This window comes from Maylandia zebra, linkage group LG18, assembly GCF_041146795.1.
Source record: "Maylandia zebra isolate NMK-2024a linkage group LG18, Mzebra_GT3a, whole genome shotgun sequence".
Classification (NCBI taxonomy): Eukaryota; Metazoa; Chordata; class Actinopteri; order Cichliformes; family Cichlidae; genus Maylandia; species Maylandia zebra.
This window is the reverse complement of record NC_135184.1, coordinates 22,112,641-22,133,662: the sequence shown is the minus strand read 5'-3', so window position 1 is coordinate 22,133,662 and position 21,022 is coordinate 22,112,641. Positions and strand designations below refer to the sequence as shown.

The 21,022-nt window shown below is 41.0% G+C and overlaps 1 protein-coding gene across 1 annotated transcript; it reads left to right on the top strand.

The window, feature by feature from the left end:
* Nucleotides 1–11,877: 11,877 nt before the first annotated feature.
* On the top strand, nt 11,878–20,844 carry LOC101482186 (elongation factor 2b). The gene is made up of 14 exons (XM_004542491.3): nt 11,878–12,028; nt 13,230–13,444; nt 14,701–14,882; nt 14,966–15,177; nt 15,264–15,442; nt 15,671–15,776; nt 16,003–16,255; nt 16,385–16,580; nt 16,707–16,830; nt 17,006–17,248; nt 18,384–18,737; nt 18,855–19,037; nt 19,179–19,311; nt 20,169–20,844. The coding sequence occupies exons 1-14, from the start codon at nt 12,026–12,028 to the stop codon at nt 20,360–20,362; spliced, it is 2,577 nt and encodes an 858-aa protein (XP_004542548.1). The 5' UTR covers nt 11,878–12,025; the 3' UTR covers nt 20,363–20,844.
* The last annotated feature ends 178 nt before the right edge of the window (nt 20,845–21,022 follow it).

Here is a 21,022-nt window from a genome sequence, read left to right as displayed (position 1 = left end):
GAAAACAGCAGGGAAGAGGAAAACAGCAATTTCAGATGATTGCGATAGGCCATGTTTTTGTTCACAGAAAGTCAATTTGAAAAACAAAAATAGAAAATAGCATCAGAACTTTCCATTTTTTCCGAAAGTAAATGTTTACATGTATTAAAGTATTACAGATATATGTGCTTTACATAGTAAATTCAGTAGATTCTATGATGTTTTTATATTCTTACTAATAGAGTACTGAATGGACAGGCTCTAGATAATTTATGTCTGCTTCTTATTACAGTTTTTTCTGATTGCTTAAGCACATTTTTTGTAACTATTGGCTAATTTTGCAAAACTCTTCACACAAATAAGAAAACCTGTCACCCAATCATCAAAACATTGTAGTTCTCTTGCAAAAGCAAACACAGCTAGATTAACTCTTCACACCTTCGTAAAAGTGGTGTTTCCGTATCAAACAGTACACACAAGCCATCATCTACTAAGCACACAATGCGCCAACTGCACACTGATGGTATGAATACAAAACACATCTGGCTTTTGCTTTCTCTGTGCACAAGGTAGGCTATGTCAGTTTGAGCTCATACTTCTGTCATAGATCCATAAGCATAGAGGGATCCAAACTTCAAGTACTGGTGTTTATTCAAACACATCAAAACAAACACAAGTGTTTATTTCCAAGTATAGGATTATTTGCAATCGCCATAATGACTATATGGGTTACTTGGTCTGCAGTGAACATGCTTCCTCTGCCCCCAGCATCTGGTCATCTAGCAATTCTGTAAAGTAACAATTTCAGTATTTTTACATCAATGGTATTGGTGTGTTTCTCATTGGCATATGGCAGTGCTACAAATCTTTGTGCGAAGTGACTGTACTAACCGATTCTCATTTCAAGATGTCCCTATGGTACTTGCTACAGTGTAGCGGCTCGAGTTAGGCTGGACCCGTTGGCCAGCTACCCTCAGGGTCATTCCACGGTTGATTACATGGTCCACTATTGTAGCTCTGATGTCATCAGTAATTCTATTTCTTACTCTTCCTACCCTTCCTCTCCCCCCTCCTCATTTTCCTCTCCCCCCTCCTCATTTTCCTCTTGCTCCTCCTTGTCCTTGTCGTCCTCTTCATCCTACTTCTTCACCTCCACGTCCTCTTCCTCGGCCTCCTCTTCTTCTCACTCTTTCTGCTCCCTCCATTGTACTCCGCACACACAGCTTACCTGTATTATAGTGCTTAGGCTGATTGCAAAGTGAACGAATTATCTAAAAAAGTTTTCACATGTGAAAGTGTGCCAGACAGTTGGCAAATTAGTGTTAATGATAGCCATACATGTGTATACTTTTGCTAGGAGTGTGTTGGAAATTTGGTAATTGAGTGTTGTGCAGTGAATTGTGCCTACAGTTTTGCAAAGTGTGTGTTACAAAATTGCAAACTGAGTGCAAAGCAGTTTTTGTGCTTTTAGTTTTGCAAACTCAGTGAGTGGTTTTGCTATAAGTCTGAATAGTTTTAGAGATTGTGCTACAGGAATCACAGTTAGGGTTTAAGCATTCAGAAAAAACTGTAAACACACTCCTAATCGTAGTCTTCAGTTGTAGGCTCTGAATATAATGGTTGTTCCTTGTACAAGACTCGGGACTGACAGAGCATTTCAGTCTGTGGCACCTAGAATATGGAATATTCTCCCACTCCAGCTTTGTTTAGCTCTCTGTGGGCTCCTTTAAAAAGGATTGTTTTGCTTGTTTCTGTTTTAATTTAAAGTTACAGTAAATAAACATTTTCACCTCTAGATGTCAGTAAATTTCAGTCAACTGAGTTTTGTTTTCTTCCCATCTCGATTCAAATGCATAATCCGAGCTACAGTTGCTGCAATATGAGAAAAATGTTTTAGCCAGCTAAGAGAGATCAAAGACATTAAATTTAGACTGTACTCCATAATCGCCACAGCCAGCCAGTGTGTATCTACTATTGTCTGCTCAATTTCTTTATTCGTGTGAAGGCTGTCAGCCCACTGTTTACCTCAGCTGCCAATGACGGGTGAGAGGCGTCCACATCTATTTACTTTGAAGTGGGCTGTGGACGTTTGTGAGAGTTTGATATAAGTTGATGAGTTAGCGAAGGTCAGTTCTGATGGATGATATGAGATGAGGTGAGTTTCTGAGGATATGCTTAAGCCTTAGCCTGTTGTTTTTGCTGCTGTTAGCTGGTGTTTGCCAGCATGAGTGAAACTTTCTTTAAAGTTGATGTAACATTGTTGGACTTGGATGCTTAGTGAATAAACTCACATACAATGTGAGAATGTAATCAAGCTGTTTATCAGAGTGAAGGTTTGAATTTTAAGAAATTAGCTGCCATAATGTTAATTTACAAACAGTTTTTGTTGTTTTCTGTCAGCCGTCCCAGACTGGAGGGTCACATGTCTAATCTACTGACTGTAATTGCGACAATATCAGGAATAAATAAATTTGTGCATATGTTTTCATGTGACTTCAGTTCAGGAGGTAAGGCTTGAGATAAGAAGGAAAGGATGACATTTTATCCAGATGTTTTCGCTAATTGTTGAGGGGGGCACCTTCTCCAATGATAAAATATAGGTATGATCTTTAATATCTTCAGACTGAAGGTGCAGGCACAAAGTTAAATGTCCCTCCATGGCACTCGAAAGCCTACGCCTCTTTGATACATAGATAGATCATACATAGATCATAGGATTATAAATTGCAGACCTGCTCCTGTGTATTATTAGGTAGATATTATGAGTACAGCATCAGCACAGTACAGTTTTTCCTATTAAATAACCTCAGAAAATCACTGACTGTGCCTGTTTTCCATTAAGATTCTTATTAACAGTAATTATTTTTGTAATGATCTGTTTTCTTGTACTCTATTTCGTTCAGTTTTTTGCATTTTGATTTTCTGTTCTATTTTATTCTGATTATTCAAACTATTTTTAAAGTCCACACCCTGATGTTGTGTTTTCCATTTTTTTGATGTGTTGCTCAATGAAGGCTCGTTAGTGCTCTTATTGTTGCGGGATTTGAGTGTGACCTGAAAGCACAGTCGAAACTATTTCGATACGATTGTTTACAAGAGTCAGAGGTTTTATGAATAGTAGTTTGACTTTGAGTATTGTGTCTAGGTTTTGTGTTAACAGCTTGGAAAAAAGAAATAATGTGTGTGAAAGGTTTCAAGAAATGTGTCAAAGCAAATGTGGAAAACTGTAAACACTGGGAAACACTAATGTTAAATTGTGTGGGTTGCATTAATATTGATATGTCAACACTCCACAGCCATTTCGAATCATCAGGAACCCTCTGGTCTTATCTGCCGATCTTTTCTGGCAGGAGCATTTAAACCAGTAACGCTTCCCTCGTGGATATAAATTCACACATTTGAATTACACCCACACTGGTTCTGTGGCGAGTTAAAGGCTGCAGTTTATGGCGGTTTGTGTAGTTGTCGCTACCTTTCAAATGCACAATGGATTTAACCTTCACGGTAATAGCTGTTACAAAGCTTCGAGCAGCTGCTGAAAGGGACTTTGTAATATAGTCTTACAAGCACAAGACCAGTGTTACAACAATTGTTCCCTGTAATGAATTAAAAGAACACTGACCTTTAACCTAACAGACAATATATACTATATAAATCCAAGTAAATGATGAATTTATTCACTCATTCACTGATGAAGTCCAGTACAGACAAATAAAACAGCTGTCCACTGTAATTGTGATGCTGATGAGTAACTAAGCAGGTATGTAAAGAGTTAAAGAAATTACAGCCCGAAAAGATTACTTTCCTTTCCTCATAATTATGACCTTGTGGATGTATTTGCTTGTGTTTTAAAACCTTTTGTTGTAATTAGAAGGTGATGTATGTGGTTTTTTTTAAATGAAATGTATTTTCAGATATTTCTGGCACTAGTGGTGGGTCAAAAAACTGCACAGTGAAATGAACCAATATTCAAAATAGCTGCCCTCACAAAACAGTTTATGCATGGCAACAATCACAACCGTTTATCTTTAAAGATGTTCAAAAATGGGAAAAAACAAACAAGTGGCTCTTTGAAAGGTCCGCCATCAGAGGCTCAGTCAAAAGCCCCCATTATCCCACTACAGAAAGCACAAAATGAGAGATCTCACAATGTCAAAAGCTTCCCCTTTTTCATCTGGTAGTCCTGTGCCCTGGTTACTTTGTTCTTTACGCGTCTCAACCTCACATTTGCGCTCACTGTTAAAACAAACTACTGCTTTACAGGTTCCAATTCAGTACATGTTTCTGGCCTGTATAAAAAAGCAAGCCGGTTAACCCTTTGCTATTTAAATGTTGTCTTACCGAGATCGATAACAACATCTGGCTTTTTTTCATTTGCCACTGTCTGATTCACGAGACACGAAGACTGCGTGAAAGCCTGAATATCACAGGGAGTGGAGGCTGTGCAGGAGGCTGTGTGAGGGCTGTTTGTGGGATCTGTCAGGGGGTCCTCGGTGATGCCACTGTCACTGGTGCAGGGAGACCACAGGGGTGATGCTGGCACAGAGGAGGAGTCGCTCCCATGCAGCAGGAACTCCAAGAAATCATCAGGATCACTTTGCTTAGTGCTCAGTGTCTGAAGAGAGTATGCATACATAATTACATTATGGCTTGATTGGCAGAATGAATCTAGATCATAGATAATAGTAATCACACATACAAGCAGACACAGAAGCGTAAACACACCAGGCTTTCAATTCGCTCTCTCTCTCTGTTTCCTTTGGTTCCTGCTATTTGCAACACTTGCCGCTATACAACCAGGCACACCCCAGAATACAGTTTAAACTCAGCACTCAGGTTCTCATGATGAGATGAATTTGTGGCCGTGATTATGTTTTCCCCTGAGTGATTCGGTTTAGGAGCAAACTGTGCATAATGAGCAGCACACTTACATCATTAGTTGAGCTGGTCCACGTTTGGTTGCTGTGGCAACTGGTGGATTCACCTGTGTTTTTGAGCAGAAGGTCAATGATGTCCATCCCATCGTACACCTGAAACAAACAGTGATGGTTCTGAAATTGAAGTGTTTCTCAGTTTTTCAAAAGATAAAACGTTTTTCACAGTATTACCCAATTTCACCTGGGTGTCAAAAACTCGCTCAATCTCACACTTCACTTGTCTCTGACAAACTTGCATTCACGTTCGCCTTTTTTAAAGCGACGCTTTCTTGACACGCACTCATGCTGAATCACTCTTACACAAAAAGCATCAACTGCACCCAGTGATCTTACCTTGTCTGTAGTCAGTGTCATAATTCTGACATTAAAGCAGCTGGTGGAATTTCAGCGAAAGTCTCCTTCAGGCATACAAATGCAGCACACAGCCAGATTGGTACGTTCCTTGTGCCTTTAGCGTGAAGGAGAAGCGTCTGAGTCAGCCTTCAGGGACAAAGTTGAAATGCCATATCACACAACAGCATTCCCCAACCCAGCTGATCACTGTCCAATCCACTGTTAGTCAGCCAGCAGAGAGAGCCAATTAGGACAAGAAGGGAGATTACTTAATTGTTAATAAGTGTGACCTTTGAGGTCATAAATCAGCAGTTGGTGTATGCTGTCAAATTCTTTTTTTATTTTTTTTAAATTGGACAAGCTAAATTTAAAGCCCAATTTATTGCTTTCAAACACAGAAAGTGGAAAGACTGACTTTTAATTTGCACCAGTTTGGACTAAGCCCAACAAAAGTTCAATACTCCTCTCTCTGCTCATCACTAAGGAATCCACAAGGCAGTGGAAACACACACGAAAGGGTTTAATCTGAATTCAAGGGTTAGAAACTGTCTATTTGATTATTTGAAAATTAGAGAGAGTTAGTAAAAGAAAGTCAGGATGTGCTTCTAAGCCACTGAGGGATTAACAAAAAGGGCAGCTGTACTTCAAACTCTATTCACTGACACTGAAAGCCAGCGCAGAGATCTGATTTGAAGCAGAGCTGAAGCTGTCTGGGAGGTTTCTGGATGGAAATCGAAGGAAAAGAAAAAATGCTCCCCTTCTATGGGACTTCTTCCTGATTCTTCTTATGGCTTTAAGGTTGAATAAGGACTTGAACTAATTTAATTAAAAGGTAAAAGTCAATAAAAGTCAGGATTACACTGAGATTTTGTGCTTGGTCTTTGGTCATCAAAGCCAGAAACTGAGATGAGAACTATCTTTCAGTTAGCTGTCGTTTAGCTGGAGACAGTTCTGGCACATCTAAAATGATTTTAAGACAGTCCAAGAGTTACTAATGATAGTCTTGGTAATATTTCACATAATGAAGCCCAGTGAAGGGCTCAATGTGCAAATAGAAGAGAACAATGAGTGAGCAGCAGGGAACCCCCAAATTCTTGTTGGTCCACTTAGATCCAAAATTACAGAAACAAGTTTCCAGAAGATACAGTATCATGAAAAATAAACGTTTCACATGATCCAATGATTCAGTAGCTTGTAGATCTACTTGTAGAAGCAATAACTTTTTTTTATGACTTTATCAGTCTCTCACATCACTGTGGCGGACTTTATGGGCACCTGTTTATGCACAACTATCTTAAGTGTAGTGTTTCAGTCAGGTTAGGGTCTGGACTTTGACTGGGCCATAGTAATACTTCATTGTTTTCATTGTAGATTGTTGTAAATTTGCTGCTGTGCTTGCCAAGATTTATCTGAGACAGATGGCTTCACATTTGAGTCTAGAATATTTTGGTACACAGAGGAGTTTGCAGTTGATTCATTGACCGCAAGGTGCCCAGATGCCGTGGCTTTAAAACAAGCCCAAATCATCACCCCTCCACCACCGTGCTTGGTTTTCTCCATTATGACCGGCCCCCCACCCCAAACCGAACTTTAAGTGGGACGGTTAAAAAACCAAAAACCAAACTGAGATTAAATATAATTGCTATCTACAAAGGTTATTTTAATCTATAACAGCAGATGTGTCCAAGCTACTCTTTTTTAAAAAGTGGCTCAACAATTACAGTTTTTCAGTGGTTTGAGAAAAATAACATTTCAGCAAACAGCTGCAAAGACCTTTCAGTGAAGCTTGTTGTCAAAGCATCAAGAAAGAGAATGCGATTGTTCTGGACAGTTTCTTTCAGTCGCTGGCAGCAAACAAACTGATAATTACCTTAATGTTTTGGGGTTTTGTCAGCAAACTGTTTACAACAACAAAGAGTTCAGCTGAAGCTACTGTGAAGGGATGGATCAATCAAGGTGGATCGACATGAGAAAAAAACATCCTTCTAAATGAAGTATTTATTTTCTTTGTGTCTTTCAAATAGACACTTGCTCCTCAAGTTACAGCTCTTTAGAAAGCTGATCAATGACTTTTTTTTTTTGCTTTCCTAATGCAAAACAACGTTATCCGTTCCTTATCTTTGCTGTCATAATTAACAGCATCTGTTTCATGCTAGCACGCCCCATGAAGCAAAAGATATTACATAATGTGTTCTTCCAGCAATTACACAAGGGGAACATGCACATTGGCAGAGATTATCTCATTGTTATCACAGGGGAAGGGATTGTTTCAGTGGCAGAGCTACTTAGTATTACACCCGTCTAAAAGCAGAATAAGCACAATCAATAGTCAGCATTCTTTTAAGAATGAACACCATCAGCTCAATCCTCCTATTGCCATATCAACTTCAAAGCATTGCTACACCTTTGAGGGAACACAGCCTGGTAGCTCAAATAATTCAAAGCCATTTTCCTTTCTCTTCACATAATTTTATATGACATTTTTGCCTTCATCAGATGGCTCGAAGCAGACAGAGATGCCAGATATTTTCTTTGGGTTCTGAATTTATGTTTTTTTGTTACCTTTACTAAGCTGTTCAAAAGTCAGAGTGAAGAGGGACTTTATGGGAAGAACGAAAGTGAAACTGTGGCACGGCAGAAAGGACGCAAATCTTTCTTATCTTTTGTTTGTCAGGCATGCATAATGTGAATAAATCAAATTCTCTGAGGTGTCTGATTCCCAGGCTTGGTGGAGACGCTTGTTTTACAGGCTAGGTTGGATTTCCAGACCTAAAATACAATTCAAATGTCAAAAAGCCCCTGTTGTATAAGGCCAAAAAAGGTTATTTAAATACACTCTGGTGAGACTAATGGAAATGGATGGTGTATTAGCATATTCTGCTGTGTTAGACTCTTTCTTACTTAAGAAAATAACGCTCACAGTGAAGCCACCGTACAAATCCATTATGACCGCTATACTTTAGTTTTTCAAAGACTTGCTTCTTAAGTATATTAGTTGCTTTAAAATCAACATATTCATGAATACGCCTAATTAAATGGCAGCAGAGCGCTGCTATCTTTATTGTTGTTCTAACTGGAGATTAGAGAGTATCAAAGTACTTTGAGTGCAGTGATTATCTAACCGGGGCATTTTGAGCACATCTCTAGATACCAGGAATAAGTTGCTGCTCAGTACACATAACTGTTATTGCATATTAGATCACAATGTGAATGCATATTCAGATATCTCCATGTGAGAGCAGGTTGGTTAGGGTGAAGGAAAAGAACATCTATTGGACACCTTAGGGTGTTTTAAAATGAAATATACCATGAAATCACTTTTATGCGGTCAGTTCTCTTCCAGTGAAATGACCTGCACAGGTACCAATGACTGCAGCTCCACAGAAATGGTCTCACAGCTCACCCTATTCCCTGGCAAGAAAGTGTTCAATAAGATGTGTGGAGAGCAAAAGAATCATATAAAAAATACACAGCTACTGCAGTGATCAAAGAAATGCCTTCTTCAGGTCCATGGGTGTGAAGTCACGGGCTGAAAACATGTTTGAAGCTTACATCAAGGTCATTTAACCAGCCACAAAGTGCATTTTCATTAGCTCTTATCTGAAGCTCAGTAATTGCTCTAATGTGAGCAAAATCGTTCTATATCTACAGCTGGGAAATTGTTAGTGTGTGCAAACAGGAGAAACACGCTTGTCCGCTGTCTCTAGTGGAGCTGACTGTACGTTATTGGTAAAATCATAAACTCTGCAATTAGGAGACAAAGATTAAACACAGCCTTCAGCTACAGCTACAACGGAGTACCAGCTCAGCGTCTGCTTTTTGAAATTTCCCATCATGTGTGCCACTAGTATGAGATAATCCACAGCTTTCTCCTCACTCTCACAGCTACAAGTGTCATGTAATTGGCTTCTTCAGCGCTATGCTTGCAGCGAATGCCCACATGCAACTGGGAATTGTTTTCAATCATGTAAGATTTTTTTTCGTTGGCTTTCTGATTTCCCTAAAGATCTTCAGGTAACAACCCCAAATGTTCATTTTAAATCTAAATTCAGTATCCGCAGGCACATCATGTGGATTCTATCAGTTTATAAGTTTATTATTACATTTAAAAATATGATATCATAACATCGATAGTTTTTGTTATTTCTTAAATTTAATGTTATCTATTCATTTTTCTACTGCCAAGTTTGGAAATCAGTTCCCTTAATGTGTAAAATCCTCCTGTGACTAGTAAAGGGAATATATTTCCCACCGTTTGGAGTTTGACAAAAAAAAGAAAGAAAAAAAAAAGCCAGACATGCTCCACTTTAAGCTGCACTGTGGCAGTCAGCGTCCTACACCGAAAGCTTCAGAGAGACTCCTGCTAAAAGGCCAATCAAGATATCGTCCTCCACTGTTTTGCAATTTTAAGACTACTTCACTGAGTTTATGAAAACTACCTCTGTAGCTTTTGCATAAATCTGATGATTAGATGAAAGACACCGTTTTTCAGATGAAGTAATCTGCACACCACTGCCTATGCGACTGCAGACAACACGCTCTTTCTGCTGTGAACGTTGCTGTTTTAGTAGGTCAGCCCTGCTGGAGGAAACGTGACACACTGCGCAGTGATATTGCAGTAATATCAGCTTTATCAGCTGCACTGACCATTTAAACCACTGGTTCTTGTTTAGTCACCACAAACTTTAATATCTGGACTCCCTTGTGTTAAAAAGGGCATTATACAATGAATAATCTTTGGAGCTGTGTAGAGCTTTTATTGTTGCTCACTAAATTTAAATTTGTTTTGCTTCTTATAGTGCTCTGAAGACAAAAAGTAGAACTTTCTAATGATATGTATTTTAGGGAGTTTTAACAAAAGATTTTCTACATTTAGAGACTATGAGCAGAAATTATAAATGCAAGCTCAAAACTAAAAATAAACATTGAAAAAAGAAATCGTCTTGCAGCATCGTTTGCTTTGTGGTTTTATCTTCATCTGAAATTCATGAGTAAAGCTTTCTTTAGAGATAATAATCATCTGCTCTCATGAGAGCCCATTATGTGCTTATTATGGGAAACCCACGAATAATGTATTTTTCAGTTATTTCCTTTCTGGACATGTAGAGCACAGTCCACTGGTTTAATAAGAAAGATACCCCCTCCCCAACAATTGTTATCACAGGGGGAGGGATTGTTTCAGTGGCAGAGCTACTTATTATTGCACCAGATTGATTAAATGTGTTCTTTACATTACTCAGTTTTCATTTCAGTGTCCCATTCCACATATCTTGGCACCTCCCAAACATGTTTTGTCCTGCTCTGCCCTCAGCTGGTGGAGGACTGCTACGGCGCCCTGTCTAGCAGTGGCCTGCTTTATTCCACGGGGATCGATATTTCAGAGACGGAGGTGTACATCAAAATGTTTGGGGGGGAAGAGGCGGAGCATGGAAAAAAAAGGAAGGAAACATTCAGTTTTTGCTGCGGATAAGGCTTTCCTGTGAAATTGGCTCTAGCATGCATCGCACTCTCCAAGTGCTGCTAAACGTCATTCACTGACACGCCCAGAAGCAGCTGCACGCTAAGATACGGAGAAATACAAGCAAACAACCAACAGTAATACATGCTTTCTAATGCATCGTTGGCTCCTTAGGTGGGCTAAAGAGAAGTGAACCAGACGGTGTGGTTAAACAGATGCACTGACAGTGAAATCCTGCGGAATTTTCATATGTTTACGATTACAATTAGGCCAGTACACACTGTAACAAATTGAATTGAATTGAATTTTGTTTTTTGTGTGTGTACAAAGAAATAAATGTATTTTTTGTTAATAAATACATACATAAATTAACAAATAAATAAAAGTTTTTAAGTCCAAAAGCAATATATAGGTGTGGTAGTGTGGTAAGTCTCAAATGCAATCAATGTGTCAACGATATTCCAAAACCATACACAAAATATTTAGTATTTACTCAAAACACAGCAAATAGCAATACAAATTCTATAAAATCTGGACTTATGTTATCAAATGCTATACCACAGAAATGCGTGATTCGAATGAAGCTCTTTTTTAATGTTGAGTTAAAGCTTTAACGCAAAGAAATCTAATGTGCAGTATATATTTATACTGATATCCACATTTATGTTTAATTAATTCTGTATCCTTTATATGGACCTTACCGCACCGTTTGCACAGGAAACGTGTCTTCGCGTCTATACACTGTTTGTGTATAGACTGGATTACAATAAAGGTTTGTCTGTCTGTATAGCTGAAGCCATAGAAACTAATCACTGAATAAAGCTTCAGTTGGTATTACCTCCTTTAGAAAGTGGTCATCTCTGTTGCCAAACCACTTTATCTTTTCACTTTAGTGCATTTTGGTTCGATTATGTTACTTTCTAACAATGTAAATATCAACTGTACAAAAGTACATGTTCTTAAGTTTTGGATCTTTCGTGGCAGCTGGAGGCACAAACATACATGGTTAAGTCAACAGAAGTGCGCCCTTCTTACTCTCACGCACTCACAAACACAGCCGGGCACTCACACGCGCACACGCACTCAGCATGGACGTATTAGGATAACATGGCAAAGCGCCACGGACATGTGATATGTGACGGGCTGCTGAGCTGCAGCGCCCCCTGCAGCTGCAGTCACTGACCGGACACCGCTACACGGCAGCCGCATCAGCAGCAGCAGCAGCGCCTCTCCTGTCACCACCGGGACTGCCTGTCCTCAGAGGCAGCGACTACGGCAATAACCCGTCGCACATAAAGACCCACGACCTGCAGACAACATGGTGAGTGAAACTAGAGCCTTAAATGTATAGATGATGCCTTTAATGTATTTGTAGCAGCGAGGGAAAACACGCTGTCAAATGCTGCACCCAACAACCGTTATGAGTTGTAGGCTCCGACTGCAGCCGCACCGGATCCCGTCAGGTCCGTGAAATGGATGCCGATGCCCGGTGGTGTTATGTGATCGGATAAGGGCTCTGTTTGTGCGCCGTTATAACATGCGCAACAGCCGGCCGATAACGCAGGGCTGTGGCCTCCAGTGCACGGGCCGCTCAGCTCTCACTGTGACGTCCACTGCAAAGCCTTTAATATCACGCTGCTCTGGCATGACCGCAGAAATATCACGTTAATACAGCTGCCCACAGAGGGAACGCACATGGCCATGGCATGTCTAATGTAAATGTCATCAGCTCTGTTTGTGTGTGGGGGGGAAATGTAGATTTTCATTTGATTAGAAGAGATTGCGTCATTGCTTTTTATTTAACAAGCGATGGAAACGTGTTATTACATATAGGCAGGCTGCACTACGTCACACTCAGAGAGCTGCACCGCATTTCATCTGAGTGTTTTGCAGCAGTGGGTGATGTAAAAATGAATTATTTCACCAAAAGAGTCTTTGGTTGTGTTCATTTATATATCCAGTGTGATATTTCTGAATTGATGAATACATTTGTTCTGCTAGGAAAGCTTTGAGGGACACTGGACCTTGTTTTCTTCATATTTTTTATTTACAGAGGATTATGGGGATGGTTTTATATAGTCTTAACAACCCACTGCTAGACAAACTGTCATCTTGTCATCTTAGAGGACTGCCCTCTTCATATATTACACATTAAATAGCAAACTTAGTGGTTAACACTCTTTCTGTAGATTTAGTTTAAGGTCTAAAATCAAGAGACCGTGTTTTCTTGCAATTGTGGTACATTGCGTTCACCCCCACTCAGTTGCCACATGGTGAATGGTGACTCAGTAATTCTGGAAATCAGGAGGTAAAGTCTTTAAGCGGTGTCCACTCTCCTTCTTCCTGGGTTCAGTTTCAAACATGTCTTTCTTTTTATAACTCTTCTCGGAGCGGCTGGGGAGAGCTGGTAGTGGACAGAAATAGATGCATATGATGAATAAAATGAGCCTGTGCTAGTTGGAAATGGATGACTGTAGCCACCCTGCTCCTCTCCCCTTCTAAATCTCCAACCCTCCCTCCAGGTGAACTTCACGGTGGATCAGATCCGTGCCATCATGGACAAAAAGTCCAACATCAGAAACATGTCCGTGATCGCACACGTGGATCATGGGAAGTCCACGCTGACCGACTCGCTGGTATCCAAAGCGGGGATCATTGCATCGTCCCGTGCCGGAGAAACCCGCTTCACAGACACACGCAAAGACGAGCAGGAGCGCTGCATCACCATCAAATCTACGTATGTGCTTTGTGTTTGTAGCAGGAACTATTCATAATTTATCCTAACAGTACTGGTTAATTTAAATATTTTTATTACGCGTTCAACCTCCCAAATTCTCGTCATCTGCCTGATCAGATCTGTGTGGGTTTGATTTTGATATTTCTATACGCTGACATCACACTCAAACTTTAATCAATGAGTAAAAATGCAGAGGAGAGACATGGGTGTTGCTTAGGGTTCTCAAATGTGAAGCTAAAATTCAGCATTCTTTCTAATGGCCAGCAGGGGGCGACTTCTTTGGTTCCAAAAGATGTTTGATTGTGAAGAAGTGTAAAAGAAAATGACAATGCTGCTTCAGGAAACATTTACCTGATGACTTTGTGGCCTCGTTCTCTAAACACAAGTCTTATTTTATACAGTTTGATCTTCCTTTTTTAAAATTATTATCTGACTTTGAGGATAATAAATAATAAAGCACGTAAAGAGTATTTCAGGTTGCGACTGGCAAGTGTGGCCATCCCTTATATATAGTCTGTGTCATAGACAAATATACTGATTGGAAGCGATCAATACTGTTCTATCTTTGGCAGGAAATATTGGGTACACATAATAACTCATCAATCATACTAAGACCTTGACTCAAAAAGAAGACGTACTTGGCCTTCAGCTGTCAGATCTCCCTGTTTGGTTGTGTTTGTAGGGCATATATGTCCGATAAAAAGAAGGGCTATAGTAAGTACATTACCAAAATAAGAAATATTTGTGCCATACTGAGTTCATCATTGTTATGAAATTGTGTTATGTATTTTAACCTCAAGGTACACATCGTTTCTAAAGGCGGCGGGCTGTGCTGTGTATTTAATTGGAACATGCATCTCATACTTGATTGGTTCATAATCACAGCACTTGTTTTATTTGTAAGTTGCTCGTGGTGTTATACTTTATCGACACACGTTAAGTACCATATTTGACTTGCAGAATTGTTTCTCTGTTCCAAATTTAGAGAGGTGTTAAAAAACACTGTTTTAGAGATTTACACATGGATGTTTGTATATAATAAATGCACCAGCAGAGATCACCAAATATTAATTCAAATCTATGCAGTCAGGACACTTAGTAGCAGCTGAAAGTCTTTGCTGTCTCTTTTATTAGAGGATGGTCTGACTCATCCGTGTGAGTGCAGTTTTTGAGATTTATTTACATAAATCGTTAAATTTATCAGTGCAGAGTTAACACATCTCAAGGTTTTTCTATGTTCTCTCACTCTCTTTCAGGGCCATCTCCATGTATTATGAGCTTGGAGAGAACGACTTGGCGTTTATCAAGCAGAGCAAAGACGGAAACGGCTTCCTCATCAACCTGATCGATTCCCCGGGTCACGTTGATTTCTCTTCTGAGGTCACCGCTGCCCTTAGAGTAACTGATGGAGCCCTGGTTGTGGTGGACTGTGTCTCAGGTAATTAGACATAAAACACTCGTCCTGTCACTCACATACACACTCGTACGCACTGAGGCTTACCTGTTTGTTTCCACTGACAGGTGTGTGCGTGCAAACCGAGACCGTACTGCGTCAGGCCATCGCTGAGCGCATAAAGCCGGTTCTCATGATGAACAAGATGGACCGGGCCCTGCTTGAGCTGCAGCTGGAGCCAGATGAGCTCTATCAGACCTTCCAGCGTATTGTGGAGAACGTTAACGTCATTATCTCCACCTATGGAGAGGATGAGGGTGGACCCATGGGGAACATTATGGTGAATACATACTTACGCTGGTAAAATACCTTCTAAAACTTTCAATATATGGGTAGTTACAATGAATGCTATCATTTATTCCTCAGATTGACCCTGTTATTGGAACAGTTGGCTTTGGCTCGGGCCTCCACGGATGGGCTTTCACCTTGAAGCAGTTCGCTGAGATGTATGTGGCTAAGTTTGCTGCTAAAGGAGTTGCACAGCTGGGACCAGCAGAGAGGTGCAAGAAAGTGGAGGACATGATGAAGAAACTGTGGGGAGAAAGGTGAACACGAGTGCACGTACAGTGCCCTCTCTGGTTACAGTGTGGTACATCAGAGGTGCTGCATGTGTTAAGAAGGATGCTTGTACATGGACCACACCCCTTTTTCTGTGTCAATGTTCAGGTGGTGTTTAGTGGTTCTTTAAAATTTAAGCATTAATACAAGACAGTGGGCAGCAAGTGATATTCAGGCAACATATTTTTATATAATAATTTCATTGCATTTTCCAGATATTTCGATCCAAGTGCTGGAAAATTCAGTAAGACCGCCACCGGCCCCGATGGTCAGAAATTACCTCGAACTTTCTGCCAGCTTGTTTTGGATCCCATTTTTAAGGTGAATGTACTAAAGATGCTTTATTTCAGCAAATTGTGTATTTTTTATGTTTCTAACATTGTTTAAAGGGGATTTAAAGCTCTTAAATTTCAGACATTTCAGATCCAGACTGTGACTGGATCCAAACTAAGATGATTAGACTTTAAGTAGAGTCTGAAAAGTCACTGCCTTTGATTAATGCCCTAATTTTTTTTTTTTTTTGTCCTTTTTCTCATTGACCTCTTAGGTGTTTGATGCCATCATGAATTTCAAAAAAGAAGAGACAGCCAAGCTAATTGAAAAGCTGGATGTCAAACTTGACTCAGAGGACAAAGAGAAGGAGGGGAAGCCCCTGCTGAAGGCTGTAATGCGACGCTGGCTCCCTGCCGGAGAGGCCCTGCTCCAGATGATTACCATCCACCTGCCCTCCCCCGTCACTGCGCAGAAATACCGCTGTGAGCTGCTCTACGAAGGGCCCGGAGATGACGAGGCTGCCATGGGTCAGTAGAACACCTTCACGTGACTCAATTCAATTAAAAGTATTTGTATTATTATTAAGTAGCTTTAGAAGAATTATCACTGTTTATTTTGACTGTGGTAAATTCACAACTTCGAAACTCTCTTCTCAGGTATTAAGAACTGTGATCCTAAGGCCCCACTGATGATGTATATTTCCAAGATGGTCCCAACCAGTGACAAGGGTCGTTTCTATGCCTTCGGCCGTGTGTTTTCTGGCTGCGTGTCCACAGGGCTGAAGGTGCGCATCATGGGGCCAAACTTCACCCCTGGCAAGAAGGAAGACCTCTACATCAAACCCATCCAGAGGTGGGCATGTTTATCTACAAACTGTACACAGTACAGGTCCAAGATAGTAGGAAAAGCTCAGAATGTGTGACTCCCCTTTCTTCTTTTTTTTTATATCCTTCTTATTTTATCACCACGTCAATCTAGGACTATTTTGATGATGGGTCGCTATGTGGAGCCTATTGAAGATGTTCCCTGTGGCAACATCGTGGGTCTTGTTGGAGTAGACCAGTTCCTGGTTAAGACTGGAACTATTACCACCTTTGAACAGGTAGCGTGTCACTTTCCCTTTGTTCTGTATCTACACAGAGTGTGCTCTAGTTTAAAAACCGAGGCATGACAAATGAATCAATAGCTATTAACACGGAGTCATTATTTGGTGTGGCTTCCTGATAAAACAAACCTTAAAAGAATCTAGTCTTATCACTCATCGATTCCATCTTCAGGCCCACAACATGAGAGTGATGAAGTTCAGCGTGAGCCCTGTTGTCCGAGTGGCCGTGGAGGCCAAGAATCCTGCTGACTTGCCCAAGCTAGTGGAGGGCTTGAAGCGTCTGGCTAAGTCAGACCCCATGGTGCAGTGCATCATCGAAGAGTCCGGGGAGCACATCATCGCTGGAGCAGGAGAGCTTCACCTGGAGATCTGCCTGAAGGACTTGGAGGAGGACCACGCCTGCATTCCACTGAAGGTGAGCAAAGGAGTAGAGGTTTACTGGCAAGGTGCAAGACAGGTCACTGATGCAAGGTTAATATTAATAGCTATTACAAGTACTGATTTGTTTACGTCACATATATGAAAAGCAGCCTCACGACAGACAATCCGAACTATAAACCTGAATACAATTTAAACTGTTGTGTTTAAATAGATGGGTGGTCTGTACCACACAGCAAGCAATAATATTAATCAGGTAACCCATTAAAAAGAAGAGGTCCACTTTAATGACTTGAAGTAGTGGATGAGGCCTAGTGGACTCTGACTGGCTCCAGCTGCCTATCAAATCAATTATTAGGGTAGATGAGTTATTAAAGAAAAATAATCACCCCACTCAGAGTTGTTATAAGTGGGGTAACTCTTCATAAAGGCCAGAACCGTTTTTTGAACCAGGCTATAAATGTGCTTTTTAATGCAGTAAAGTTGACCATTTTAACATGTTAGTCTAAGGCAGGGGTAGGCAACTCCAGGCCTTGAGTGCCGGTGTCCTGCAGGTTTTAGATCGCACCCTCAGTTAACACACCTGAATCAAATGATTAGTTCATTACCAGGCCTCTGGAGAACTTCAAGAAATGCTGAGGAGTCATTTAGCCCTTTAAATCAGCTGTGATGGATCATGGACACATCTAAAACCTCCTCGGCACCGGCACTCAAGGCCTGGAGTTGCCTACCCCTGGTCTAAGGGGATTGGCTAGATGTTGGAGCCAGCCTCAAGTGGTGACTAGAGGAACTGCAGTTTTTGCTACTTCTGCACGAGCTTTGTTTTTCAACCCCTTAGGACTGATTTAATCTTGCCTTTTCTTTCTCTCTCATTCTTGAGACTACATATAATCCAGGTTCACTTTTAATCACAATAAAACTTGTGATTGCAGACATCAATCATATTTATTTGCTAATTTCATTTAATATTTTTCCTCTGCTTGTGCACAGTTTGACAACCACTCAATTAGGACAAGTAGCTTTCAAATGCTAAACATAAGAGCTTTACATAGCCTTACTGATTATGTGGGGCTAGAATTAGATAAAATAAAAAATATATATACATTTTATTCCCATATTTTTGAAATATTGCTCATACCATCAATCCTGACCAATTCTTTACCTCTTTGTAGAAATCCGACCCAGTGGTGTCTTACAGAGAGACGGTGACGGAAGAATCCGACCAGCTGTGTCTGTCCAAGTCCCCCAACAAGCACAATCGTCTCTTCATGAAGTCCCGTCCGTTCCCCGACGGCCTGGCTGAAGATATCGAGAAAGGGGATGTCACTGCTCGGCAGGAGCTCAAAGCCCGTGCACGTTACCTTGCTGACAAGTATGAGTGGGAGGTGACAGAAGCCAGGAAGATCTGGTGCTTCGGTCCAGATGGAACCGGGCCCAACCTGCTGATAGACATGACAAAAGGGGTTCAATACCTCAATGAGATCAAGGACAGCGTAGTGGCTGGTTTCCAGTGGGCAACTAAGGAGGTGGGCAGCTAATTAATTCATACTCGTGTTGCATTTTAAATTCTTATTAGACTGTAAAACAGCTAGCTATTTATAACCTTGCGTTCACACACTCCTGTCTCTGTCCTCGCCCTGCAGGGTGCACTGTGTGAGGAGAACATGCGCGCAATTCGCTTTGACATTCATGATGTGACACTGCACGCAGACGCCATTCATCGCGGGGGAGGACAAATTATTCCCACAGCTCGCAGGGTCCTGTACGCCTGCCAGCTCACTGCTCAGCCTCGGCTCATGGAGCCGGTTTATCTTGTGGAGATTCAGGTTGGTGTTTGGACTAGAGTGGGCGCCTGGACATTGCTTGAACACAGGCTTGTAATTTTTTGGAGCTCTTCTATATTCTGAAAGGAAAAACATTTTAGTAACTTTAGTAACTATCTGTGGCCGTGCCTCTTGTCCATGCAGTGCCCAGAGCAGGTTGTCGGTGGGATCTATGGCGTGTTGAACAGGAAACGAGGTCATGTCTTTGAGGAATCCCAAGTGATGGGCACGCCCATGTTTGTGGTGAAAGCCTACCTGCCAGTCAACGAATCCTTTGGTGAGTTTCAGTCGATACTGCTTGCAGTCTTTTGTGGTGGGTTTTAACTCTCAGCTGGAAAGGAGGGCTTAGGTAAAAGAGGGACTGGAGAGGTCTAAAAGCTAAAGTGGATCTCTGAAATGTTTGTGAAGATATACACTCACGTGCCTTTTTATCGGGCTCAGCGTTTAACAGCTTATCAACACAACTGTCGAATCAACTGATCAGTTGCATGGCAGCGTCTTATCCTCAGGCTTGTAGACATGGTCAAGAAACCTGCTGAAGTTCGAACTGAGCATCAGAATAAGGAAGAAAGGTGATTTAGGTGATTTTGACTGTGGCATGGTTGTTCGGTCCAGATGGAACCACAAGCTGCTGATCTACTGGGATTTTCCTGCATAAGCGTTTGTAGAGTTTACAGAGAATGGTGTGAAAAAGATAAAACATCCAGTTAGGCAACTTAAATAACCACTCATTACAGCCAAGATATGCAGAAAAGCATCTCTGAATGCACAACACATCAGCTGGGCTACAGTAGCAGAAGAGGTGGTGATGATAGTGTAATGGTGTGAGGAATATTTTCTTGGCACACCTTGGATGCCTTAGTACCAACTTAGTATTATTTAAACACCGCAGCCTTCCTGAGTATTGTTGCTGACCATGTCCATCCCTTTACGGCCACCTCACCCATCTTCAAATCATCTCAGTCTGGTATCTTAAACATGCTTGGTAAACTTGGTAAATGTCTCAACAAACATGTTTAAGACAAATGTAAAGGGCATATCCAGCAACTTAGTTTCAGCTGACAGAGTTGCTGTCTTTGTATATGAAGCTATTCTATTTGAAATAATGCTTTTATCTGTTTTTCTGACCTCCAGGGTTCACAGCTGACCTGCGCAGTAACACTGGAGGCCAGGCCTTCCCCCAGTGCGTATTTGATCACTGGCAGATTCTCCAGGGAGACCCCAGCGACCCTGCCAGCAGGCCCTGCCAAGTTGTCGCTGAAATTAGGAAACGCAAAGGTCTGAAAGAGGGCATACCTGCCCTCGACAACTACTTGGACAAATTGTAACCACTCACCCCGGATTAGAAAATACCAAATCATTCTCTAAACCCTACCCCGTGGGCACTTTCAAATCTTTGCACAGGCTTAAAGGTACATCGCACCAATTGTTTCATCTTTGAGCGCGGAGCAGAAACAAAGCTTAAGCTTCCATTGTAGGCTAGTGGAAGCAGCGATGCTTTTTTTCATTTCACAGCTACAGTACACCAAGTGCCTAGGGCAAGGGTTTGGGGGAGCAATTGGATCAAAGCAGCTGTATTATCAATTCCTTGTTTCTTCTATTCCTTCACATCGTCCCCCTTCTCCTTCTACGTATCTGCCGGGTTGGGCCTGTACAGTGCACTGTGATACTGCTGCAATAATGCATATTTATATGGATCATGGCCAGATTAAAGCGTGGCAATCACAATAAAAGTGTTATAGAAGTGAAACGCACTGGAATGGACGTTTGTTCAGTGGATGTAATGAATAAAAACAACTCATGATGAAAATGTGACTCCTAAAATGTTGTTTTTGCTCGAGGGTTTTTTCTGCTGCTTCTCAGATTTTCTCTCTATTTCCTGCTTTTATTTATTTTTTTATTTATATATATATATATATGTATATATATATATATATATAAACATTTCTTTAGGATTAAACCAGAAAACAAAATGTATTTGGTCTTAA

Coding starts and splice junctions, on each gene's coding strand:
- LOC101482186 (XM_004542491.3), top strand. Junction 15,777..16,002: donor TTTTGGATCCCATTTTTAAG/GTGAATGTACTA, acceptor TTGACCTCTTAG/GTGTTTGATGCCATCATGAA. Junction 16,581..16,706: donor TACATCAAACCCATCCAGAG/GTGGGCATGTTT, acceptor ACGTCAATCTAG/GACTATTTTGATGATGGGTC.